Below are 27770 nucleotides of genomic sequence, written 5' to 3'. Positions count from 1 at the left end.
AGATCACAAATCGTTCTTCTCTCACCGGCGGACGTGGTGACGTCACTGCTACTCTCCACGGTGTGTGCTCTGTGTGTCTCTTCCATGCTGAATATGCTTAAACACTTGAATGCTTAAATTTTGGAGCCATTTTTGGATGTTTTATGTGAGACTGCCCGATCCATGTAGCCATTGGGGGATCCACATGATTCATAAGTGCTGTTAGACCTCTTGAATGTGGGGTCCATTGATCTGGTAAATAGTCTTTTGGAGGAGCACTGGGAAGACGGCATGCACAAAACAATTACATGCTTTGCAGTGTTACGTCGCCTTTATATATATGATTTTTTATTTTATTTTATTCACTTATATATGGAACACTGTAATATAAGTTGATGATTAGTGTTGAATATATGATTATATTGCACAAAGGGTTTTAGTACTTTATGTTGATTATATTTTTAAAAAATAGCACAACATGATGTGTTTATAATTTTTCCTAATTTTATGTCTGAATATTAGTCAGTGCCACTGTCTCAGAGTATAGATATAATTTTTTGAGCAATAAGTTTGAATACACATGCAAAATGTTTAAATTACAAAACATTCGCAAAATTATTCGAATAAAAGCTCCTGAAAATCGCTCAGGTGTAAATGCAGCAGTTTTTAAAGTTTTAAAGTAGGGCATGCAGCACGTGAGAATGAGCGCTTAGTGTCTATAGCTTAACTCATACAATTGCTTATTTAATGTGTCTCTATTACATTGTGGGATTTTGGATGGGGCAAGCTTATGTCCTGTTTTGAACACTACTAGCTTTGGGGGTTTTGTGGGTGCACCAAAGGATAATTATAACACATGCAGCTTTAGGGACTCCATGGGTGCATAGAAGAGTTATAATAAGGTGCTAGTGTGCACCAGCATATTGTAGCAGATCGTCTAGCTTGGGTAATTTTATGTCATTGTTATGGCAAGTTCCCTTTAAAGCAATTTTTCATGCAAGAAACATGAAAGCGCTACTACTATTCTAAAAATGCTAGATGCCTGGATGTGATTCTGACCCCCCCGGATTTAATACTGTGAGTCACAGACCTAGAACAAGCATGCATGTAGGCAGGTACAGTCTACTTTCTCAACTGTAGGTGGTGCTCGTCTGCAGTGGCATTGCAGTTGGCGGGGAAGTCAAGAGGGACATGGTTCCTCTATGATTCCTGGGTCACTGGGGAAGCTATCTGATTAGATGCTGCTGCCCCATGTTACTCTGGTAGCCATCTTCGTATTTAAGGCCCTGGCTCCCAGGTTAAGCACGCATTTCGTGTGTAGGTAGAGTAGGGACAGGTCATCTGTCTGACAGGGACAGTGATTAGTGGCAGGGAGAGGTCCTAGATGAGTAAGGAAATGATAGTGGCACCAACCTTTCTGGACACCGTCCCATTTGGATACAGGCTGCATTCTGCCCCTCAAGACAGTCGTTGTGTGGGCAAGACCTCCTCTGCCACATCACTGTTGCATCCTGTGAGTGTTCCTGGTTAGGTACCTTCCCGCTTGTTGTGAATTATTGAACTTTGACATTAATATAAGTTCTATGCAAGTGAACTCTTTGGGGTTGATTTACTAAAGGCAAATAGACTGGAGAATGTCCAGTTTCTCCAGTGCTTAGTAAATGCGGAGAAGCTCTGTTGACTTCCATCATCCAATCATGTGTGAGCAAAAATGCTGTTTTTTTTTTATTTTCCTTGCATGTGATTGGGTATTCTTTGCAAAGTGAAGCTTTACCTCATTTATTAAGCTCTGGAGCAACTGCACTTTGCAAAGTGCACAGTCTATTTGCCTTCAGTATATCTACCCCTAAAAGTTTACTGCTGATACATCACACTGCACCTCCCCATATGCAGATACTGCCCTTTCCCTGTTTTTCCTGATCTTTTTGCTTGCTCCTGGCCAGTGGCTTATAAGTTTCAAAACCACTAGATTAGCATGACAACCAGGTAACTAGCATTTTCAGAAAGACATCAGCAATGGAGCTCTGAATATCTTATATGTCATTTGAGGTTTAAAACCTGTGCAGGGAGAAATATAGAAGCTGCTATTGCTGACCTTCCTCTGAAAATGCTACTTGCTTAGCTGCCTTTAGCTTTATTATTTGTTTAACCACTTCCTAACTGCCCGCTGCAGTTGTACTGCGGCAGGGTAGCCCTCCTGCGCAATCCGACATAGGTTATGTCGGTCACGCGCCTGCAGCTAGGGGGCGAGCGTGCCGCCGGCAGCACGCTGCCACCCCCACTCGGGAGAGGGGATGCCGATGCACGGGGCAGACGGCTCTGATTGCCATCTGACACCCATGATCGCTCCCCGCTGAGAGAGAAGAACGGTCAGCTTTTGTAAACACATCTCCACATCTGACGTTCTTCTCTCTGGAATGATCACAGAGTGCCTGTGATCCTTCTATACCAAAAATATGTAGCAGAAAACAAATTGGCCTAAAATTTTAAAAATATTTGGATTTTTAATTTTTTTTTTTTTTTGGGAATGTTATATAGCAGAATGTGAAAAATATTGTTTTTTTTTCAGAATTGGCACTATTTTTTTGTTTATAGCGCAAAAAATAAAAATCGCACAGGTGATCAAATACCACCAAAAGAAAGCTCTATTTGTGGAAAAAAAATGACATCAATTTTATTTGGGTACGGCGTCGCACGACCGCGCAATTGTCCGTTAAAAGTAATGCAGTGCCGAATCACAAAATATGGCCTGGTCCTTAAGGGGGAAAATCTTCCGGTCCAGAAGTGGTTAACATAACCTGTTCTTTCAGACTGTACAGTTCCTCTGATGTGTTTAGCCTTTTTTCTGAGGCTTTGACCCAATAGCAAGCAGAGAGTGAAATCACAACTTCTGATATGCATGTTTGCTTTTGGTCAGCGAGTAAAATTACTGAAGATACAGGCTCAGCATTACAGCCAAGAATCTAGTATTCTCAGAAAGTGAGGTTAGTAATGACAGGCTACATATTTTCTCAGCAAAGGTTTTCTTAAAAGATAACTGCTTTAGAGCTTCCCCTACTATTCTGAGATACTGCTAATACTGCAGTCCATTAATTGCTTTCATAGCAGGCTAAGCAGTTGTGCTCCGGGAAAGTAGGTCACAGCACAGGGCATCTGACTGCCCAGAAAAATGCATAGACTTGCTTTTCTCTACAATCAGATGTGCTTTGCAGGGTCCTGCTTTCCCTATGCGTAACGACTTGCACTTGCCATTTTATTTAATGCAGGCTCCAAACGCATACACTATATTATCAAAAGTATTGAGACGCCTGCCTTTACACACACATAAACTTTAATGGCATTCTAGCCTTAGTCTGTAGGGTTCAATACTGAGTTGGCCCATTCTTTGCAGCTATAACAGCTTCAACTCTTCTGGAAAGGCTGTGCACAAGGTTTAGGAGTGTGTCTATGGGAATGTTTAACCATTCTTCCAGAAGCACATTTGTGAGGTCAGGCACTGATGTTGGACAAGAAGGCCTGGCTCGCAGTCTCCGCTCTAATTCATTCCAAAGGTGTTCTATTGGGTTGAGGTCAGGACTCTGTGCCGGCCAGTCAAGTTCCTTCACCCCAAACTCGCTCATCCATGTCTTTATGGACCTTGATTTGTGCAATGATGCGCAGTTATGTTGGTATAGGAACGGGTCGTCCCCAAACTGTTCCCACAAAGTTTGGAGCAAGAAATTGTCCAAAATGTCTTGGTATGCTGACGCCTTAAGAATTCCATTCACTGGAACCAACATTAGTGAGAATCAGTGTTGGGGTAGTTACTCAAAAAATGTAACTAGTTACTAGTTACTTCTGTAAATTGTAACGAGATTACTTTACTAGTTACTGCATTTGAAAAGTAACTTCACTACTTATTACTTTACTTTCCTCTTTCTTAATTGGCCGTGTAGAAGACGATACATGACACTCTTTCTGCATAGAGTTTATTGTATAAACACAGGCTTTGGGAAACATGAGAACAAAACCTGAAAAAACAGAATAAAACATAAAGTGCAACAAAAATTCATAAACTTCATCCCTCTCTATTCTTCGAAATAACGATTGTATCGCACGGCTTGGGTAACACAGGAAAGCGCGTTCCTATAGCCTAGTAAAGTAGTGTAGTTACCTCCTATAGCCTAGTAAAGTAGTGTAGTTACCAATATTAGTATTGTAACTAGTTACTTTACTTAGTTACCAAAAAAAGCAATGTAGTTACTGTAATCAGTTATTTTGTAACTAGTTACCCCCAACACTGGTGAGAATAAGCCCAACCCCTGAAAAACAACCCCAAACCATAATCCCCCCTCCACCAAATGATTTGGACCAGTGCACAAACAAGGTCCATAAAGGCATTAATGAGCGAGTTTGGGGTGAAGGAACTTGACTGGCCTGCACAGAGTTCTGACCTCAACCCAATAGAACACCTTTGGGATGAATTAGAGCAGGGACTGCAAGCCAGGCCTTTTCGTCCAAAATCAGTGCCTGATCTCACAAATGCGCTTCTGGAAGAATGGTCAAAACATTCCCATAGACACACTCCTAAACCTTGTGGACAGCCTTCCTAGAAGAGTTGAAGCTCTTATAGCTGCAAAGAGTGGGCCAACTTGATACTGAACCCTACGAAATAAGACGGAGAAGTCATTAAAGTTCATGTACGCAAGTAAAAAAAAAAAAAAAAACAAGTAAAGTTCATGTACAGGTAAAGGCAGGTGTTCCAATACTTTTGGTGATATAGTGTAGGATTGGACCACTGTCTGTGATAGCAGAACTAGGATAGTAGGTATCCATTATCCTCTGTGAACTACAGCCTATTGAATTTATCTTAAATTATTTGCTCAATGCAATTGCTAGAAGGATCAACATAGAGCAAGAAAGTACCCCATTACCACACTATTACCACCAAACTAGGTGATATAGCTGCTATGAGGCCCATCAGCAGGGTGGAGGTAGTAGGGATACGATTTTACTGTATACAGTATTGATATTTCCAGTTACTACATTGAATAAAAGTAAATTATTATATTTACCTTTCTAAAAACTGCTGCAATTCAGTCTGCTCCACTTCTAGGGAGTTCACTTCTATACTTTTCCTGTTGGCCTGCTCTTTGTTTGGTTTCTTCTCACATGGTTTAGCGAAGCTGTGATAAAAAATAAATAAAAACTTAGGACAAAAGCTAACATCATCATTTAATACATACCCTGAATGTCCCCCCATTAGTATACACTGAAAAGAAAAATATCAGTTCTGAAAGGACCTTCCCTTTTCAAGCGGTATTAAACCCAAAAGCAAACATTTATTTTACTGCAGCTTACCAATCTTTATATGTGATGGCAGCATTAGTTTTCTTTTTTAGCATCTCTGGAACAAATAGGTCTCCCGGGAGAGTTTATACAAAAAATAATAGTTTCAAATACAACCCCATCTGCTAGAATAAGGACTAATGGGACAGTAGCTCTGCCTGTTAAAACCTCCAACAGGACACGCCAGGGATGTCTGTTATTACCATACTTGTACATCTTGGTCATGGAACACCTGGCAGTTGCTCTATGATCCAATTGTTCCCTGAATGGTTCAGGTGGGCAATAATTCATATAAATTGAGTATTTTCGTAGATGATTTACTCATATATGTATCTAATCCAAGAATAGCCTTTTCGAGCATTCTTTATGAATTCGAACAATTCGGTCTTTATAGTGATTTCAAAGTAAATTTCATAAAATCTCTGCGTCTTATTACTATAACAATTAAAAGAGACATGCTAAAAACTTATTTTTAATACTTAGGGGTGAAAATCGCCTCTTCAGGAGAAGAAAATGTTTGAATTGAATTATCTCCCCATGCCGAACTCCATGATTAGTAGACTGCAGTCTAGGGCCACGGGGAAACACTCTTTCTTAATAAGGGAGAACAGCAATATACAATATGGATATTCTACCTCATTTTCTCTATGTATATCAAACGCTACCTATAGCCCTTCCATGGGCTTTTTTCTGGTCTTTACGATCTAGCCTACTTTGGAATCTTTGGTGGAATTCTTCAGTTAGACTTCATCACAATATTTTAGTAATGCGGAAGACAGAGAGTGGAGCAGGCCTACCGCATATGGAATTTTACTATATAGCATCTGTATTGACCAGAATACTGTACTGGTTCTATCATGGTCAATCAAAACTGTGGGTATTTATTGAACAGCAAATAACATCTATCCCCTTGATCTCTCTTCTGTGGATCGCGCCAATATCTCATCCATCGAGACCAGGGGTATCCAGACTTTCCAAACACAGGACCAGTTTACTGTCCTTCAGACGGAAGGGTGGCCGTATTGTGGCCCTTGAGGGTAGAAAATGTCCCAGGCCCAACATTAGTGAGAATAAACATGGCCTTGGGGTTTGTGGACAGTAGGAGGAACAGTAGCACCCTATCATTGGAATTAGTGGAATAAATAGTGCTCCATTGTTGGAGTCAGTGGGAGAAATAGTGCCTTATATCAATGGCAGCAATAGTGCCCCATGGGCCCGATTAAGGCTAGGAAAGGGCTGCAGTTTGGAAACCCTAGATCTAGACAAACACTCCCACTTTTGACCCAATGTCTACTAAGAGTTTGGGACTTGACTGCTGGAAAGTTGGGTATCTCCTCAATACCTGGCCCACTTACCCCAAATATGGGCAACCCAGAATTTCCACTGGGTATATCATCGGTTAGGTTTCTACAATGGACATCTTCTGCCCCTTCCCCGATCAAACAAGCTCTAGTGCCTAAGGGACGTCAAGCATTTAATACAATAGTGACTACAGAGTGTAACTACCAGGGCCGATGACTTCATTACTTTCAGCTTCAGCATTTTTATATACATCTTTCTAAAACGGGTTTACTTCATATGGATCTAAGTCCATTTGAGTCTCTGTATCGGGCATAGAGAGTGCTCTTGTACTATCTCTACAATTAATGGTATACTATTACCCTATGCATTTCCCTATCGCCTGCACTACACCAGAGATTGGGAGAGAGAAATAGGCCATATGATCACTGCGGAAGAATGGAAGAAATCTTTCTTTCTAACTTTTAAATCAAGTCTCTTATATACAAAAGAAGAATTATAAAATACTAACTAGGTGGTATAGATGCCCTGTGAGGCTGCAGAGAATGTCCCACATTTACCCTGAAAAGAGTTGGCATTGTAAGGGAGACGTAGGCACAATAATCCACATATGGTTGATCTGTCTCTGGATTAAACTATTCTGGGAGTCTGTGTTTTAAATCTGCTCCCATGTTATTGGCACGCTCCATAAGAAGTCTCCTGAAATAGCTTTACTTTCTTTTTATCCGGGCTCCATGCAGGAGACTAAAAAGGGACTGCTTCCTTTTTTCCTTTCCACAGCACGAATACTTAGACAATGGAGTACTCAGGCTGCTCCAACTATTAAAGACTGGGTAGCTAAAATGAATCACTAAAAGGAAATGGAGGAATTAATAAGGAGAATACAGGAATGTTACCCCAAGTATATGGCTGTGTGGTCTGCTTGGATTTAGTTCTCGAGCTTTGACATCCTGAGATCCTTTTTGTGAATAGCTTCTATTTCTTGGTGTGGATTTAAAATGGCAGTTTAGTGGGATCTTCTTTGGTCAAGAAAGAGCTCCCCAGATGATTTTTCTATTTCTTTTTCTTTCTCTTTTGGATTTTTTTTTTTTTCAGGGGAGTTATTTTGTCCATGGGAAAAACTGGTTAGCACAGCATAGATGCTTTGGATGAACAGGTAGTAATGCACATTTTTATTGATTTTACTTTTAGCTTGTAAGAACTGTTTTGAAGGATTGGCATATTTCTGTTCTATTAATACAATGACATATGGGATCATGGTTTCCCCGACTATGTGCTCCCTGAGTGTATCCCTTGCAAAATATTTAATAAAATTTAATATAAATTATTTGCTCAAGACAATTAAAAGATAGAACAAGCAACGTAGAGAAAGGAAGAACCCCATTACTACTCCACTATCACCAAACTAGGTGATGTAGCTGCTATATGGCTGATGTGGCCCATCAGCGGGGTGGAGGTTGTAGGGATATGATTTTGCTGTATATTGATATTTCCAGTTAAAGCAATGAAGAATAGTGAAATAATATATTTACCTTTAAAAAATATTCATTCGCTATTGTCACACAATGGGTGGGCCCGGGACGCACTGCTCTGCGCCCCTTGTCCACCCTTTTCTGAAGCCTATTAGAGCCTTTGGCTCTAATCACATGCTACAGAAGAAAAAAAAAACCCATTGAACTCCATGCGTCCGGCGCCCCGCATGCAGATTAGGGGGCCGGTCGCATGGATGGGGGGGGTGGCGCCCCTGCGCCCCCGACGCACCGGCCACCACTGATGTAAACCCTTATCCCAAAATGAAAACAAAATTGTTGCTGTAACTGCTTTTGTAACTGCAGTGTGAGCTTCAGTTTGTTAGTGTATTTAAATCTGCTAGTGCATATGTGGGTGGGGCCTACTAACCTTGCATGTGGGGGTACCTTCCTCATGTACGCGCTTATTATTGCTCGGGGCAAGGTGGGACCACGTTCATGTGAAAGTCAACATTATGGCAGTACTCCGGCTTAGAAATGAGCTGTACAGTGTGTACAGCAGTTAAATGTACAGATTTGCTTTGTAAAATGTACTGTCCGGTGTTACTACACACCTTACTCATTGTATGTTGCATTTAGGAGGGACACTGCTGAGCCAGTGCCCCTCCACCAGTCCTGTCAACCTCTGCCACCTCACTCCCAGCGACAGAAAGGGATCCCGCCAACACTGGCGTGGATCTCATGCACGCTCACAAATAACTCCTTAATCTCCTGTACCACGCGGCTAGGTATATGGGGTCTGCATAGCGCATGCTTAAGTCCTGGTTTCTTTTGGGGAACTGACTGCTAGGGAGGGGGGCAGAACACCAACTCCCTGCTAAGGAGGACCTGTCACCAACGTCAGGTACCATGCTTTATGACCGGCTGCCATACATTCCCACCAGTTCATGGTTACCCATGACAACTGCTCTCGAACTCCATCTCTATGGCCGAGTTAACCCTTTGTAGTGGCCTTGCTTTTATACCCCATGTGTGCTTTACAGGCCTTGTTCTTCCTATTATGCCATGTGCCACTATGCACCCCTTGAATAACTTCCAGGTTTGAGAATAGTTCACAAATTTTACTGAAAACACAGCAGGAACATTACAGCACAAAACTGCATCCTAGTCCATTTCCTGACTATTTTGTGGCTGCCCAGGCATACCTGCAAAGTGTGAGTCCCAAAACAAGGGTTGCCATTAGAAATCACAGGGTCCCGTATAACCTACCTAACGCGCCCCCCCTCGAATTACAAAAAAAAAATTTACAATTTGAATTTTTTTTTAACTATTTAAACAATTATTTTTTTAAATTATATTTTTACATTTTTAAATGATTTTTAACTATTTTTTCATTTTTACAATGCAGTTGAGGGGAAAAGGGGGGGGGGGGGGTTGTTTGAAATATCAGAGGTCTGATCAGGCCCCTGACATCTAACCTTTGAGACAGAGAAAGGAATTGAGGATATAGATTCTTCAGTCCCTTTCTCTGCAGTCTCAGCTGCACTGAGGATGAATAAGCAAAAGACAGAGGCTCCTCTTCATTTATAAACTGAAGCATAGTAAACACAGTTTATCAATGGACACAGGAGCGATCAGTATCAATTGTTCCCTGTGTCCTATTCAGAAAAGGAAGAGGCTGGTAAATTATATATTTACCGGCCCCTTCCCCCACTCTTTGTCTGCCTCTGCACTGGCAGCAACCGGCGGCAGTGCCACAGGGATGGGGGGGGGGACCCAGGCACACAGGGGGAATCAGATGTGGGCAGCACACGGAGGGAGATCGCTGCAGCAGGACAGGAGGACAATTACAGCTTGCTGCACTATGTCTGTATCTTTCCCTCCAGCAGCTGAAAGCCAGCGGGAGGGAGAAGGGGGGAACCATCTTTCAGCTGCTGGAGAGAGAGACACAGACACAGTGCATGGTTCCGTAATTGTCCTCTTGTTCTTCTGCGACGATCCCCCTGCTGTCCGGGTTCCCCTATGTGCCTGGCCCCCTATCAATCTATCCAATGAGGACCCGAGACAGCGAGACCCGAGACCTGGAGCTGCTGGGCTCAGGCTCGCTCTCATTGCTGGAACGATCGGGTTCAGGTAAGAAAAAGGCTGGTCTGGAGGACAGCTGCAGCATTGAAGGGTTTTTCACCTTAATGCATTCTATGACCTTGAAACTTTACAACACCTTTAAGGCCTCGTTCACCCCAGATGCATTGGGGGCTACGGTGGCTGCTATTTCCAGCGCAGTCTCAATGTATAGCCACTTGCTGACAGCATAACTTAGTTATACGGTGTCAGAGTGGCTCTCCTGCGCCGGATCACATACCTAGCATGTGATCCAGCACTTCTCCGTATGGGGCGCGTGAGTTTGCCACTTCTGCTGCAATTATTCACAGCATAAGCCGATCAGCAGTTGCCAACCAGTGGATGTCCGTCGGCACCTGCTGATCGCTGAGGAAAGAAGCTGGACAGAGCTCTGCATATGTAAACAATGCAGAGCTCTGCCCTGATAGCCGGTATGTGATTGATTTTCTTTCCCTGCAAAGCAGGGAGTAAAATCCAGCACATCCCTTAGGGAAAGCAGCACACATAGTACACAAAAACACTGGTTAGGCACACACTTAACCCCTTGATCACCCTAGATGTTTAACCCCTTCCCGCCAATATCATTAGTACAGTGTACAGTGCAGTTTTTATCACAGATTACTGTATTAGTGTCACTGGTTTCCACAAGGTGTCAAAAGTGTCTGCAGTCCTGCTTTAACCACTTGCCGACCACCAGTAATACATATACTGCAGCAAGTTGGGTCTTTTGTGTGAAACGACATATATATTAGCAAGAGGGGGAGACAATCAGCGTGTCCCGCGGTCATCGCCTCCGGCGGTGATGTGAACAAGGCAGACTGCCGTTCTGTCAGAGATGAACACAGGGATCTTGTGTTCCTGCTATTTAGGAACATGGATCTCTGTGTTCATCTAGTAAGGCCATCTCCTACACAGTTAGAAAGCACCCCCTAAGGACACACCCTTTGATCGACCCTGGTGTTGACCTTTTCCCTGCCAGTGTCATTAGTACAGTAACAGTGTATATTTCTAGCACTGATTACTGTAGTAATGTCACTGATTCCCCCCAAAAGTGTCGGAAGTGGCATTTAGGTGTTCGATCTGTCTGCCACAATGTTACAGTTCTGCTAAAAATCGCTGGTCGCAGCCATTACTAGTAAAAAAAATAAATAAATAAAAATGCCACAAATCTTTTGCCTAGTTTGTAGACTCAATAATGGTTGCGCAAACCAATCAATATACATTTATTGGGATTTTTACCAAAAATATGTAGTAGAATACATATTGGCCTAAAATAATGAAAAAATTAGATGTTTTTCATTTTTTTTATTGGCTGTGTTTTATAGCAGAAAAAAATGTTTTTTTTTTTCCAGAATTGTCAGTTTTTTTTGTTTATAGAGCAAAAAATAAAAACCACAGAGGTGATCAAATACCACCAAAAGAAAGCTCTATTTGTGGGGATATAGAGCTTTTCAGAAGTGGTCGCTGATTGTCGTCATTACTAGTATAAAAAAATATATATATACAAAATTCCAGTTTATATACCATAGTTTGTAGAAGCTATAACCAATGCAAACCAATGCAAACCAATCAATATATGCTTTTTGGGATTTTTTTTACCAAAAATATGTAGCAGAATACATATTGTTCGAAATGTATGAAGAAATTAGATTTTGCAAATTTTTTTATGTTTTTCAGCACAAAGTAAAAAACATTATTTTTTTTTTTTTTTCAAAATTGTCAGTCTTTTTTTGTTTATAATGCAAAAGAAAAATCCCAGGGGCGATCAAATACCACCAAAAGAAAGCTCTATTTGTGGGGATATAGATCTTTCCAGAAGTGGTTGCTGATCGTCATCATTACTAGTATAAGAAAATAAATAAATACAAATTCCAGTATATATACCATAGTTTGTAGAAGCTATACCAATGCAAAGCAATCAATATACACTTTTTGGGATTTCTTTTACCAAACATATGTAGCAGAATATATATTGGCCTAAATTTATGAAGAAATTAGATTGTTTTAATTTTTTTAATGTATATGTTTTTTAGCGCAAAGTTTAAATATTATTTTTTTTTTTTTCAAAATGTCAGTCTTTTTTTGTTTATAGTGCAAAAAAAAAAAAAAAAAAAAATCCCAGGGTTGATCAAATACCACCAAAAGAAAGCTCTATTTGTGGGGGGAAAAAAGGACTTACATTTCATTTTTGTACAGCATTGCATGACCGCGCAATTGTCAGTTAAAGTAACGCAGTGCTGTATAGAAATAAAATGTTCTGGTCATGCAGGGGGGTAAATCTTCAGGAGGGGAAGTGGATAGACAAGGCAAAATATCCTGTCTACAATGGTGTCAGTTCACACCACAGCATTGTGGAAAAAAGTACTCCAAGTAGCACTTTTTTAGCACAGCAGGTTGAGATGCGAACCACTGCATCACTGCTATGGTGAATGCAACTATATTGCAATGTTGCAAGTGACATTTCAATAAAGTTCTGTGGAAAAAAGTAAGTAGTGTGATGCGCTGGAAACTATGCATCAGCACTATATCTTAAAGTGGCTGTAAACCTCAAACATGAAATATGAACAAAGCATACAGTATCCCTCTATAGTGTGTACTTGTCTCAATCCAGAGTACTCAGTGCCATTTCTCTCTGTTGCCTATGAATCCCTTTTGACATGTTTTCATGACACCAAGAGAAAAAGGGGTGACAGGGGAGGGAACTCCAGCACACACCCTGTGATTGACAGCCTCAGATCTGTTCCTGTGTGCTGTGTGAAGGGGGTGTGTCCCTTCCAACAAATCATCTCTCAGAGCTCTCCTCACTGAGCACTGCAGTGTGTAATTTCAGCACTCCTCCCCTGTTTTTGACAGCTTAGACAAGCTGTGTAAATTCTGGGCTTTGAATGGAGACCGCAGATAAACAGGTACAACTTGTGTATGAGGATTTGTTTAATCTCCATGTATCACTTGGGGCCAGTCACTTCATAGGGTATTTGTAAGGGTTTACAACCACTTTAAATCACACACCTGCAGCCTTGCATCCAGAGCGGCTCACTGGTGTGCGCAAACCCTAAAATATTATTTCACAATTAGATTGTCCTCATATGTAATTTTAAAAGCACATTAATCACCAAATATACAATGAGGGCCTGTGTTGAAGAGCAAATGCAGCTTGCATTCCACCTGAATTTGACCTTCTTCTAAGCTACATCAACCTGCTTCAAACTGCTTTGGCTTTCCCATTGGGTTGTACAGGGACAGAAGCTCTGACATAAACAAAAGCCTACCAACCCAAGCCCTAATAATAAGGATAAGAAAAGTTCAACATGTTCATACCTAGCTGCACCAGCGCACTGTTTCATGAGCATATTGGTTAGGTCTGGACCCACGATCACACAGGCTCTGCTCTGGTCCCAATCCCCGTTCTTCAGAACCTTCAGTCTCACCGGGATGTGCCAGTCTGGATGGCTGAAGGCAGGTCTCTGCAGAGGTGGGCTGTCTGCTAGAAGTGATCCTTCAATGGGCCAATCGAATTTCTAACAAACATTAAAAGAGAATGTTTTATATAAAAATGCTCTTCAGTCGAGCAAATGAAATGTTTATGTGTTGCATTTTTGTGCAAAATTTCTGTCTTTAAAACCAAAAAAAAATTTTCGTACGTTTTTTTTTTTTAAATTCAGCTCCAACTACAGGACAAACCCCACCTATACACAGCAAATTTCCCTACCTTCTTGCAACCTAACACTTTAACTGGATGGAGCATGGATTGGGTTATTATTGCTTTTTTATACTGATGAGTTCTATTTGGTAGATGCCCATACCTGCAGTTTACACAGATATAATTTAGAATAAATATTAAATGTATGTATATGAAGAAAATATGAAATAAAAAGAAACACCAAAATTTTAAACAAAGCACAGATAGAAATTCTATGCCATGTACATAGTCATTACTAATACATTGTAATAATCAGAATGTAACCACTTTTCTAAATCTTCTTAGAGCCGTTCACACTGGGGCGACTCAAAGTCTCCCCGACTTTAATCCGCCCCATGCAGCACGACTTCATCGCGGCTTGCAAACGACTTCTATAATAGTCAATGCAAGCCGCTCCGATGTCGTCCCGAAGTAGTGCAGGAACCTTTTTCGACTTGAGTCGCTCTGATTAGAACGGTTCCATTGCACAGAATGGAGCACGACTTGTCAGGCGACCAGGTCACCTGACAAGTCGTGGCAGTGTGAACCAGGTCTTAACCGCCTTAGCGGTAAACCAGAGCGTGACTCGGGGTAGGAATTTTCTGCTATTAGCGGTATCCCCGAGTCACGCTCGGGGTCAATGGGCAGAGCGTGCAGACAGCGCAGCGGAGCTTCTCTTACCTTATCCTGGCGATCCAGCGATGAGCTCTCATTGCTGTGACCGCCAGCGAGATCTCCGCCGCTCGTCTGTCGGTAGGAGGACTTCCTAGTTCCGTTCCCTGCAGCAGCAATGCTGCATGGGAGCGGAACTAGGGAGGGAAATTAAAAAAAAAAAAAAAAAAAACGTTGCACAAAACACAAACACATTTTATATTATATATATGCATATATGTATATGCATATATATATATATATATATATATATATATATATATATATATATATATATATATATATATATGCATATATATATATATATATGTATATATATATATATATATATATATGCATATACATATATATGCATATATATATGCAAATATATATATATATATATATATATATATATATATATATATATGTATATATATATATATATATATATATATATATATATATATATACCTATATACACACACACACATATATATATATATATATATATATATATATATATAAAATTATATTATTGATTCGATTATAATTCATGCGTTATATATATATATATATATATATCTATATACACACATATATATATAATATATAGCGCATGAATTATAATCTAATCAATAATATAATTTTATTATATATACTATATATTAAATAATAAAATAATATTATTGATTCGATTATAATTCACTTGTTTGTGTTTCAAATTTATCACATCTGGGATGTCTACTAGAGACTTGTTTTGGTCAGGTTTAAGTCAGTAATTACTAAGAATTGTAGGCCTATAATACATAACGCCAAATTTCCATGAAAAGAATTGTACCGCTTTTGGAACAGAATTCCTGACAGAATCATACCGCCAGGGAGGTTAATGTCAACCTGTGGCCAAGCTACGGGCATTAACTTCATTTTATATTTGCAGTAAATAAATTAATTTTAATTTAAAATGTAATTTAAAATTTAATTTTGCAGTCATTCTTATATAGCAGTAAATAAACTTCAAAAATAAGCCTCTTTAACCTCGTTAACTGCAGGCTTTCTGGAAGAATTCATCCTCAGATTTCAGTCCTTAAAATGGTTTTCTCGGCAGCTTTGCTTGCCCTTCCTAGAATGCTTAATCAGTGCTGGGAGGTGTAAACAGGGTGAGCTGAGCAGCTTTATGTCGACCATAGCAATAATCACTGTGTTCTCTCAGCAGGGACGATTTCCTGAGCTCCCCATCAACACTAGCTGTGTTGATGAGGGAATCTAGCTATTTTCGTTTGGTTGCAGAAAAGAAAATCGCATCATCTATGGCTTGTTGCCTTAGAGAAGTTCTTCAGTACTTCTGCTGTGAACTTTAAGAATGAATTGCTCTACATTGCCAGCAGGTACAAAGGTCAGTGAGCGCTTGTCATTCATTGCCTGTATGTAAATACTTGACTGTCCATAGCTTGGTCACAGATTCATTTTAGAAAGTGACTCCAAGCCCCAAGCTGCCACACTGACACTGGAAGGACCCACCTTGCCTACTATTACTTACCTTGATGTAGGTTTTTATTATTGTTTGCTAATTAAAACTACAGTCTTTACTTAGAGGCGCCTGTTTTTCTCTCTGTACAGATTCATTTTACTGTAATTGTTAAAACCATGCTAACTCCAAGATGAGTCATTAACAGAAAAAGTCTCCATTAAAGCACACACATTATTTTACATTAAAACTTAAATGTATTTTCCTTCAAATATTACATCCAAATGTAAAACAATAATAAATTCAATAATACCTCATTAATCGCTCCATTTGGCAAAACTGGCCACAAATAGGTCAGTTTGTTCCACAAAGGGTTTTTCACTTTCGATCGTTTCCATTGGCCAGGTTTGGATAAGCCTTCTTGTTTTATTGCCCATCTGCAGAGAAGAACAATATTTATTGGAACACCAGATTCTCTTTATTAATTATTGAGATAAAAGACATCTGCAGAACAACCCCAGACCACAGCCAAAAGTGCTATTTTGAGGAAGCAGCTGACCCAGTAATGTCAGCACTAGGTTGCAAACGTTAGGGCTCCAGTTATATTTTCCTGCATATTATTTTATATTAAACTTCCAGGCTTTGAAATCAGCTTGCTTTTCAGTTTCTGACAGGAACAGTTTCCTAATTTACACCAACTTCATTTGATGCGTATTATTGGTCAGTGACTTAGTTATTAAGCCATAGACAGCCAGGCAGCAGGCATTTTCACAGGGAGGCCAGCAATGACATCCTCTACATGTCTCTTTCACAAGATTCCTTTAAAATGAACACATGAAACACAAATAAAGATAATGCACTATTTAATAATATATCATTTACTAAGATGCATTCTGCTAAAATAACACTAGATGGAGACAACATATCATGCAAGTCTTTCCACAGTCATCAACTAGAATATTGGTTCAGTAGAAAGCAGTGTGTTCTCAGCTGAATCTGGAACTAGGTTTGAAGTTGATAATCTTCAGCATAAACTGTGCTGCAGATTCTTCCAAATTAATTATGGTTAGCACAAGTCAGGGGTGGAGGTTGTTATATCTAGATGGATTAGTATGAAAATTCTACATAAATGTCCAACACACGTTATGTGAATCTTTATTCAGTTACTACTCCAAAAAATGTGTAAAAGTTGTAAGACCAGTACACACATTTTGCAGTTTGAATGTAAGCCTTATCAACATTCCAAATCGGCATCACCAGTTTAAAATGGTTCTAAAGTCTAAGTGTTTTTTTTTTTACCTTATTGCATTTTCCGCAGTAAGGTAACAAACTCCCCACTACTTATCCCCCCCCCCCATCCCTAAACACTTACCTGCCTTCTTATGATCGACAGTGCTGCTCGCCCCATAGGCTCCTATAAGGAATGAGAGGAGGAAGGACTTTTCAAGCACTGTGTGTGTCTATGGATGCGCACAGCCCAGATTGTGAGCACGCCTGCATGGGTGCCTCTCCAGCATCATGCTTGCTGAGGGGACACCAATAGGAGGGAAGGAGTGGACAGTGCTGGCAGGGGACTCCAGCAGAGGCAGTAAAGGACCGCTCTGTGCAATATTGTCCACAGAGCAGGTAAGTATAACCTTCTTTTTTTATTTTAATTTTTAAAGAAATTTCATTTATTATTACTTAAATATACCTCCTATCAAAGAGCAACACAACAACACTTTACCTGGACTCCACACCGAAATCACAACATGTGCAGACAATTCAAACCTTCTTCTAAAGTACTGCCATGAATTTAAAAACAATCGTGGTATTTGCCTTGATCCAAGAAAATCAGATACTCTACCCTTACCAGAGTTGTATAAAGTACTCGAAACCCATACTTGAGTAGAAGTGGAAGTGCTCTATCAAAAAGTGACTTGAGTAGAAGTACTAAAGTATTCAACATTTTTGTACTTAAGTATTGCAAGTAGTTTTTTTTTAAATTTTGCTACTCAAGTACTGAAAGTAAAAGTACCAGTAGTTTTGAAAAAAAATTGCTACTCAAGTACTGAAAGTAAAAGTACAAGTACTGTGTTATGTAGTTATTAAAGAAATAAGTCAAAAGTTTGAACATCATATTGTTTTTTATTATTTCAAATGCAGCTTTTATTTATACATACATTAGCGTTTATTTTCGTATGCGCTGATAATACACATGTTGTGAGCTTCATGAAACCTGCCATCTACTGTTCTGGCAGTGGTAATTTTTATAACTGTAACGAGTAACTATGCAGCACAAAAAAAAAATATCGGAGTAGAAGTATTGAAATCATCGAAAAAATGTAGTGAAGTAAAAGTGGAAGTAGGAGAAAAAAATTCTACTCTAGGAAAGTACAGATACCGCATTTCGGTACTTAAGTACAGTCGTGAAGTAGTTCTACTTAGTTACTATACATCTCTGACCCTTACATACATGGAAAATGAAGTGCTACACCACTGCTAAAAAGCCCAGATACAACTTTATTCCGATAAAAGTCAGGGGGACAATTTCAAAAGTTTCAATGCATTTCAGGGGTCTAAAGACACCCCCTTCATCAGGGCATAAAAAAAACATAAGGACATCTCCATATTTATACAATATTCCCTTCTAACAAAAGTGAGGTTACGCTTTAAAGTGGAACTTCACTCTCTCAATCTACATTGGCTATTTTGAATCCTTTGCTGCTAGCATTAGTAAATGGATAGGAAGTTATATTATATTAACTTGTTTTAAACTGTTTTTTTTTTTTATTTTACATTTCTTCAGTTACTTCCTGGTTTCCATGTCTAGGCAACTGATGTCATGCATCCTAGGAGTCTTCAGGAGGGGAGGAGGGGTTTTCTCAGCTAGGCGCACCCTCCTGCCTGCATGCCTGAGCTAAGGGCAGGTGGATTCCAGGAAGTAAATGCTACATGAATCATCTGCCCTTACTTAACACGGTCACAGCCAGAAGTGCGAGGAATGTTTTTCAAAGTGATTTCTCTGTAAAATAAAGTATAGAGATATAGATGGATGGGGCGTATGCTCTGAATATTAAAATAAATAAATTAGTGCTTTTGGTTTGTTCCGCTTTAATATGCAATATATTGGTCTGGGGTTTTTGTATATTAAATTAATTATCCATTCAATGTTACCTGACATTACTTTTTACTGTATACATCCAATACTGTTGGCTATTGGGCTTTTGACCCTAAGAAGGGAATATTGTATTAATATTGTCTTGATATGGAGATGTCCTTATGTTTCTTCTGGCCCTGATAAAAGAGTCACCTTTGCACCCCGAGACATGTTGCCTACCTTTTGGTTTGTAACCCTGACTTTTATTGGAACAAAGTTGTATCTCGACTTCTTAGCAGTGGTGTGGTGCTTCAATTTCAATTTGTGTTTCATTACACCAAAAGCCATGGAGACTGTGGAAATCCTTTGGGGTGTAGAAACCACCTGCCCTTGACCAAACTTATTTACATCAACATCATTACTTTACCCGCTTAAGGACTGTCCCACGTACATTTACTGCAGCAGGGCGGCCCTTAAGTGCAAAATCACGTACCTGTACGTGATTTCTTCCATCGGCTCAGGGGCACGTGTGCGCCGCTGGAGCCCCGCTCCTGCTATGATTAGACACAGCGGGAGCCAATCAGCAGGTCCAGTGGACGCGATGTCCGCGAGGAACCTGACGATCATTTGGAAACTATGTAAACAAGGCAGACCGCCATTCTGCAAGAGAGGAAAATGGGGTTTTGTGTTTCTGCTAAGTAGTAGCGCAGTGCCGTATCGTAAAAAAAATGGCCTGGTCAGGAAGGGGGTAAAACCTTCAGGAGCTGAAGTAGTTAGGATAGTAATACCAATAAGATGACCTTAAAGTAATATTAAAGTCTTGTTTTTTTTTTTTTTTTTTACTACTCTGTGCAGGGATTTTGCACAGAGCAGCCCGGATCCTCCACTTCTTGGATCCCACGCATGCACTCCTGGCCCCTCCCTCTGGGGAGCTGCTTGCTGTGGGGGCACCTAAGCAGGCACACTCCCGATCCACGGCTCTGTGTGTCCATTCACACATGGAACCTGACTGGCACACATGGAACCTGACTGGAGAGGCAAGGCTGTCATAGACATTGCTGGATTGAGAAGGGGCTCAGTTAAGTATTGGGGGGGGGGGCTGCTGCACACAGAAGGTTTTTTACCTTCATGCATAGAATACATGATGGTAAAAAACCTTTTGCTTTTACAACTACTTTAAGGGTCCAGTGCTTTTTTTTTTTTTTTCTACTTTTCTCAACTACTCTACCATTACATGACCACTCAAATCCTAGATATAAAAATGCAAGGAACCATGGTTACCCATGGCAGAGCATTTTGCACAGAGCAAAGGTGTGATACATGTTACAATCTCATTAAAAATAAAATTTCAATTTTCTAAATTGTGTTTTGCAAAGGTCTATCGAACTGGATTTAAATTGAATTCTTTGTTTAGCTAGGCCGCCCGCTACTACTTGTTGGAGAATTTAAATGAGTGCGCACATACAGATTGTTACACCAGCTTAAAAGCCAAGGGGCTATAGGCACATTAAAAGTGAGGCCCTCTCATATGTTTACGCAAAAAAAAAAAAAAAAAGGGACTGCTCTATCCAGCAGTTAAAAAGCAAAACTCACAAATACCCCTATTTTAAACACTTCCAATAAACTTGAAGGACAAATTCCAAGACAAAAAACACATTCTATTTCAGAGGTCGGATGAGTAAATATACTAACCTTTGTGCTCCTGATTCTCTGACTATAGATTATAGCCAGTCCCCGGGCTACAAACAAGAAAGGTTCTTTAGGTTTGTTCTTAAAGAGGTTGTAAACCCTTTTTTTTTTCTTTTTCACCCTGCAAGAGAAACACATAATGAGCTAGTATGCACCGCATACTAGCTCATTATGAAATACTTACCTTAGAACGAGCCCCTGCCATGCCGCCCGCTTAGCTGGATGACGGGCGACATGTCCAGTCGCCTGTCTTCCGGGATCGCGGCATCCGGTCATCTGATTGGCCGGAGCCGCGGTGGGGGAGCCGACGGTCACGGCACGGAGTTCTGAAGGAACGGCACCAGCGGGCGTTCCTTCAGAGCGCATGCGCCAGTGACGTCACTGGATGCATCTAAGGTAAATATCTCCTAAACGGTGCATGTTTAGGAGATATTTACAGTACCTATAGGTAAGCCTTATTATAGGCTTACCTATAGGTACAAGTGTCAGAGGAGGGTTTACTTCCTCTTTAAGTTGAATTCATATGCAAATTGGAACAAGTAAATTTTTTTAAGTGTAACTCCAGCCAAACAAGTTGAAGTTTTGGATAGATAGCATACGGAAGGGTTCACACCCCTGTAACATTTTTTTTGCTGAAAAATTAAAACCCCAAAATAGTGGGATTAATATAGCGCTTGCTAGTATTTATTCAGGGGTGAGCAGTTGCTTGTTCATAGCCTGGATAAAATTGACAATCAAGTGGTATAAAAATATAAAATTATAAATAAGTACCTTTTAGTGTAGGTCACACAGCTATGTGATAGTAAACCAGTGATGTTCACAATTAATATGCATAAATAAATCACAATAAACATCAACTTTAAAATAATTTGATTAACATAAAGTGCAAAGATAGTGCCAAACTTAGTGTCAAAAAATGTCCAAATAAACAGTTCATAAGTGACTTAGTGCACGGGTAGGAATTTTCAGTGCCAGGTAAAGGAAAGTGCTCGTGCTCAGTGTTGGGTCCTCCAATAGTCCAACTGCTATTATATTGGGCGTGACTTGAAATAGTGGGGTTTGCACTCACCAGAGATAGTGGGTCTTAAATACCTTATGGTAAAAAGACCTTCAGAGCTTGTGGCTTCCTGAGCCTGGGAGGTGACTGCTGGGCCTTGTAGTTCCCTGTGGTCCGGGATCGCTCCCTTGGGTATACTCGATCCTCCAGGTCCGATATTTAGGGAGAAATAAAAGTGCTCCAATAGTGCAGTACCATTAAAAAATTGCTTTTATTGAATAGTGCTAGTAAATGGTACAAAAAGTATAAAAAAGTATAAAACGGCTGCTGCGGATGGCGCCTGTAGGTGGAGAGCGGTGACTACCAGTTTGCGTTCCACCAGGCTTCCCAGAGCTTGCCCCTGTTCAGAAGATTTCATCTCACTTGTGACAATTAGACTTTGAAAATTTTGGGTTGTTGAGGAAACCAGGATTGGTGATAAACCTTCATTGGAGACACCTTTTCCCATGATAACCCTTAAAGGAGTGAAATTCCCTTCCTAGGAGTAGATTTCCTCTCACTTTCTGCTGTCTCCCTCCATTTTTAAGTACAAGTGGTATGTAAGTCCGATGTATGTAACTCAGGGACTGCCTGCACTGTCACCTAAAATTTGTCCAATACCAGTACACCAGGATCTGCAGCTCTGTCAAGGTCAAGTTGTCAAGTTGCAAAATCCCCTCAGGCATCTATGGAGTCTATAGTTAAATCTAAAGCTGGCCATTCACATAGATTTATGAATAAAATATTTGTAAGAACAAAGTGGACATCTGTATGTATGAAAATTCTCATCAGTACATTTGATGACTTGAGGAATGTCAGCACAGTGGCTTAGTAGTTAGCACCTCTGCCTGGCAGCACTAGAGTTGTCGAATCCCAATCATGACACTGCCTGCCAAGGGTTTGCATGTTTTCCGTGTGCAGGTTTCCTCCGGGTACTCCAGTTTCCTTCCACACTCCAAAGACATGCTGGTAGGTTAATTGGCTCTTGTCTAAATTGGCCCTAGCATGTTTATGTATGGCTGTGAGATCTGGGACCTTAGAATGTAAGCTCCCTGAGGGCAGGGACTGATGTGAATGTACAATCTATATATTGTTAAAGCGCTGCAAAAATTGTTGGCACTATATAAGTTTCTCAAATCCTGTAAATAGGTTTCATTATTTAATTTTGGGAGTGAATGGACTTTCATGAACAAAAACCACATACACTGTTAGAAATGAAAGTGTTGGAGAAAAACTTTCCATGCACCTTCGAATTTACTAACGCTGATTTGAGCTTACTAACAATTAGGCCTGGTCTACACTATCACAGGGAAAGGGGGGAAGCCTGGAGATGGATGCACAGCAGTAAGCGGAAGGCTGGACATGACTGGGGTTTGCAGGGAAGGTTGCTACCCAGTGGGGGTTAACTTTTTTAAGGAAGAATTAAAGCAGGTGATTGGTTTTTGGGAAGGTGGGGCAGGGTGGGGCAAGGTGGGGTTAGCAGGGGCTAGTTTAGGGTGGGACCAGGGGTCCGGTCAGTTGGAGACCAGACAGCAATAGGAGAACTTCTCCCGCCCGCCCATCCCTTTGTCATTTCGGAGTGTGCAAAAAAAAAAAAAAAAAAGGGATATGGTTATACTCAGTTAAAAAAAAAAAAAAAAGAGACTAAAATACAAAAAAAAAAAAAAAAAAAAAACAATTTTATCGAACAAACAGGTTTAGGAAACATAGCAAAAAAAAAAAAAAATAAATAAATAAACAAACTTAACTTACTTTTTACTGATGAGGGAATTTGTAATATTTTTTGGCTGCGTTTGTTATATGATGAATGTTGCACGCATACTGTGAATGTCAATTTGTGTTTCGGACTTTGCTGTTCATCTAGGTTTTAGCTGGGGCACGGTGCGTGTGTTTTTCTTTGTCATGGCAGTGGCTGGGGTTTTAGGGTCTTGGAGGGCTGTGACTACTTGGAAAGGGAATATGGAGGGGTAGGGCCCATCTTAGGTATGGGTGGACCTACCCCTGGCAACGTCAGTAGGCGGTATCAAGGGATCCCAATGGTTCATAGTCCTTGAGCTGGTGCAGTGGCGGCTGAGGGCCTGGAGGTCTATTGGGGTCAGGGATACAGCCAGGGGGGAAGTCAAGTTGCCTTCCAAGATCCTAAATGGTCATTCGCTTTTAAATTTTGGTATTGGATTGTTTTTGTTGAATAATGGTAATTCTTTGCTAGCTAGTGTTTTACTAGTTAGTTCTAATAAAGTTGGCTGCTATGGCCTTTTAAACCCAAACAAATGATTGTAGTGTCCTTCTTTCTTTAGACAAGTAAAAGGGGAGTCTGTTGGTAGGTTTGGGTTGTATGGGGCAAGGAGCAGCCTCAGCGTCGGCAATACCACAGTCATGTGCAGGAACCACACCCGCAAACACCAGCAGTCAAAAGCACTGCTTTAACAAGCCTTATAATACGTTCTCAGATGCAGAGAGGGAACATAAGAAGCCACATGTAGTGTAATAATTCTCACTTAATTTTTATTAAAAAGCAAGAGTATATACTCACAAATGTGAAAAATACACAGACAGCTTGCTCAGACAATGCTGCTCATCTGAGCCAATGTTATGACGTCACCACTTAGTTCCGTTCTTACATGTTTCGCCCTACAGAATGTCTTCTGAGGGATGTTGGAGTAGAATATAATGTACTAGCTGTAAATTGTCTTTATGTAAATCACTTGAGTGCTTATTTTAAAACATGTAGCACATTAAAACTAGATGTGATGTCCTTAACAATAGTCTGATTTTTGTTTTTACTTTTTTTAGTGGCTTGCGGTATGGTGTAGAAATACTTGCACTTCTATGGAAGATCAAAGGTGCAGTGTGTACAAATTGTCATCACTGCAATAGAAAAATCATATTTAAACCCAATTTAATATACACTCACAGACAACTTTATTAGGTACACCTTGGTAGTACCAGGTTGGACCCCTTTTTGCCTTCAGAACTGCCTTAATTCTTCATGGCATAGATTATACAAGGTGTTAGAAACATTCCTCAGAGATTTTGGTCCATTTTGACATGATAGCATCACGCAGTGGCTGCAGAATTGTGAGCTGCACATCCATGATGCAAATCTTCTGTTTGACCACATCCCAAAGGTGCTCTATTGGATTGAGATCTGGTGACTGTGTGAGCCATTGTAGTACAGAGAACTCATTGTCATGTTCCATTTTGAGATGATTTGAGCTTTGTGACATGGTGCATTATCCTGCTGGAAGGAGCCATCAGTAGATGGGTACACTGCAGTCATAAAGGGAAGCACATGGTAAGCAACAATACTCAGGTAGGTGCTTATTTGGTACTATGGGGACTAAAGTGTGCCAAGAAAATATCATCCACACCATTACACCACCAGCCTGAACCCTTGATACAAGGCTGGATAGATCCATGTTTTCATGTTGTTTATGCCAAATTTTGACTCCACCATCTGGATGTCACAGCTGAAATTGAGACTCATCAGACCAGCCAACATTTTTCCAATCTTCTATTGTCCAATTTTGGTGAGTCTGTACAAATTATAGCCTCAGTTTCCTGTTCTTAGCAGACAGGAGTGGCACCCAGTGTGGTCTTCTGCTGCTGTAGCCCATCTGCTCTGTCTTCTTATCCTCCTCCTGTGACAGGGCAAAAAAAGGAGAAGCAGCACGGTGTTGAGCTCATCTCTGTCACTGTGCTCTCTGCTCTTCTCCTCCTAATGTGACTGTACAGTGAAAGGAGGAGCAGCACAGTGATGAGCTCATCTCTCTGTCACTGTACTCTCTTCTCCTCCTAATGTGACTGTACAGTGAAAGGAGGAGCAGCACAGTGATAAGGTCATCTCTATGTCACTGTGCTCTCTGCCCTTCTCCTCCTAATGTGACTTGGCAGAGAAAGGTAAAAACAGCACAGTGATGAGCTCACCACTCTGTCACTCTGCTGTTCTCCTCTTAATGTGAATGGACAGTGAAAGGAAAAGGAGAACAGTTATGGGCTCATATCTCTGTCACTCTGCTCTGTCTTCTTATCCTCCTCCTGTGACAGGGCAAAAAAAGGAGAAGCAGCACAGTGTTGAGCTCATTTCTCTGACACTGTGCTCTCTGCTCTTCTCCTCCTAATGTGACTGTACATTGAAAGGAGGAGCAGCACAGTGATGGGCTCATCTCTCTATCACTTTGCTCTCTACTCCTATCAGAATGTTTCCTGTCAGCACATCAACTGATTGGCTCCTTCTGCTACGTTTTCCTCTCACACTCCAGCCATGCTATAAAGGGACTGCAAGAGGCTGTTGCCTGGTCAAATTCAAGTACTTACACGACTCGCATTTAAAAAGTACATTGAATGTATTAAATGATTACAGTGGTTCAATAATGTGTGTTTTTTTTTCTATCTGCCTAGATTTCAGCTTTAAGTCCCATGGATACTGAATAAGAGTTAATCATTTAAGAAAAGATTTAGGTTTATGTAATAATGCTACAATTCCTTAGTTGCAGCATCACTTTTTTCACATTCAGATAAGCTCATACGTCTTTAATGCAGTGTGTTTCTTTCCTATGTTATATATTAATGTAGCTGTTGAGATTTGCCTTATGATTAAAATATGTCCCGCATCCCCATCTCAGAAGCCAGGAAGACTTTGCGACTCTCTGAGTAGGAGCACAGAGAAGATTTGACATCACCACCTTCCTCGTGACCCTCTTGTTGCTGACTACCAGGGTGCCAAACAGAAGCCTGAGCTTTGCTGTGGGCCTGCGAAACCCAGTTCTGTCTCTGATTTTAGAATTTGCAATTCTTTTGCATACAGTGTGCTGCAATTGAAAAAATTAGTATTAATGAAGTTTTCCTTCCAAGCGTCAAATCCATTATGTGACAGCCAAACTGTGAGGAGATCAAACAAATTGTGAGAGATAATGAGATTCAAATCCCATGCAAATTAATGTTTCTAATAACATATTCTCTCTTATTTATTTAAAGACTTGCATTTAGGTCATGGGACCCGAAACAGATTCACATCACAAGCTTATTGCTGCGCCGTCTCACCAAGTCAGGAGGGGGCTGCGGAGATACTCTAGATTATATGTTCATTGAATTTTTTATATCTTATAAATATTTGCTAAGTCTCAGTATGTACTTTATCGATGGCTGTAATTAAAATTGACGGTGAGAAGAAAGGATTTTTTTTTCTCTATTTATTGTGCCATTGATAATAAAAAGGGGAGTATTTAGTAAAAGCCACCTAATAAACACAGCGGGAAAAAATGGAAGAGGAAAAAAAATGGCCATGTAGCCTACAGCATCCAGACAGACGATTGCCACAATTTTACAATGTGAACTAGGAAACGATTAGCTGAAATCAAATAACTTGTCATAACAATAGAGACGTTCCTTTTACAAGGCAAGAATATTCAGTTGGCACCTTTAAGGTTCACCTTTTAGTATCGACCCCAGTGACCTCTTGTACTATAGACAGCTGTGATATAGGAATGAATCTTCCCTTTTGGACTCTTCCCCCAATGACTATAGCTGTTTAAAGAGCTATATACCCACCAACTTTTATAGTTAGAATATTAAAAAAGAATAGCGCGCAAATGCAAAAGAAATTACTACCAAATCTGAAGAGAGTCCATAAATAAAAATGGGGGTTTGGTCCCACCATATGGCCATATCGTGCTCAAGCCCACTACTGCGTCAAAGTACCCCATTATCAGTGGGTCCTACACTATCCATGAAAAAGAGATGAATCCAGCCCTTCTAGAAGGGCTGGATTCATCTCTTTTTCATGGATAGTGTAGGACCCACTGATAATGGGGTACTTTGACGCAGTAGTGGGCTTGAGCACGATATGGCCATATGGTGGGACCAAACCCCCATTTTTATTTATGGACTCTCTTCAGATTTGGTAGTAATTTCTTTTGCATTTGCGCGCTATTCTTTTTTAATATACATGTCTTTTGGTTCATAGCTGCAGC

General features: G+C 40.4%; 1 protein-coding gene across 1 annotated transcript in view; it reads right to left on the bottom strand.

Annotated features, from left to right (window-relative positions):
* DCDC1 (doublecortin domain containing 1) overlaps positions 1-27770 on the bottom strand; it is a gene marked incomplete at its 5' end in the record, with an annotated part of 647338 nt that overhangs the window by 75316 nt on the left and 544252 nt on the right. The window contains 3 exons of the mRNA XM_082270964.1: positions 5034-5144; positions 13533-13714; positions 16308-16431. Of these exons, the coding sequence (XP_082127090.1) occupies positions 5034-5144; positions 13533-13714; positions 16308-16431 (417 nt within the window). The remainder of the gene's footprint in view (positions 1-5033; positions 5145-13532; positions 13715-16307; positions 16432-27770) is intronic.

Source organism: Pelophylax lessonae, assembly GCF_965119305.1.
Source record: "Pelophylax lessonae genome assembly, chromosome: 10".
In the NCBI taxonomy this organism is placed as follows: Eukaryota; Metazoa; Chordata; class Amphibia; order Anura; family Ranidae; genus Pelophylax; species Pelophylax lessonae.
Note: the sequence above shows the minus strand (reverse complement) of the source record. Positions and strands in the feature narration are given on the sequence as shown.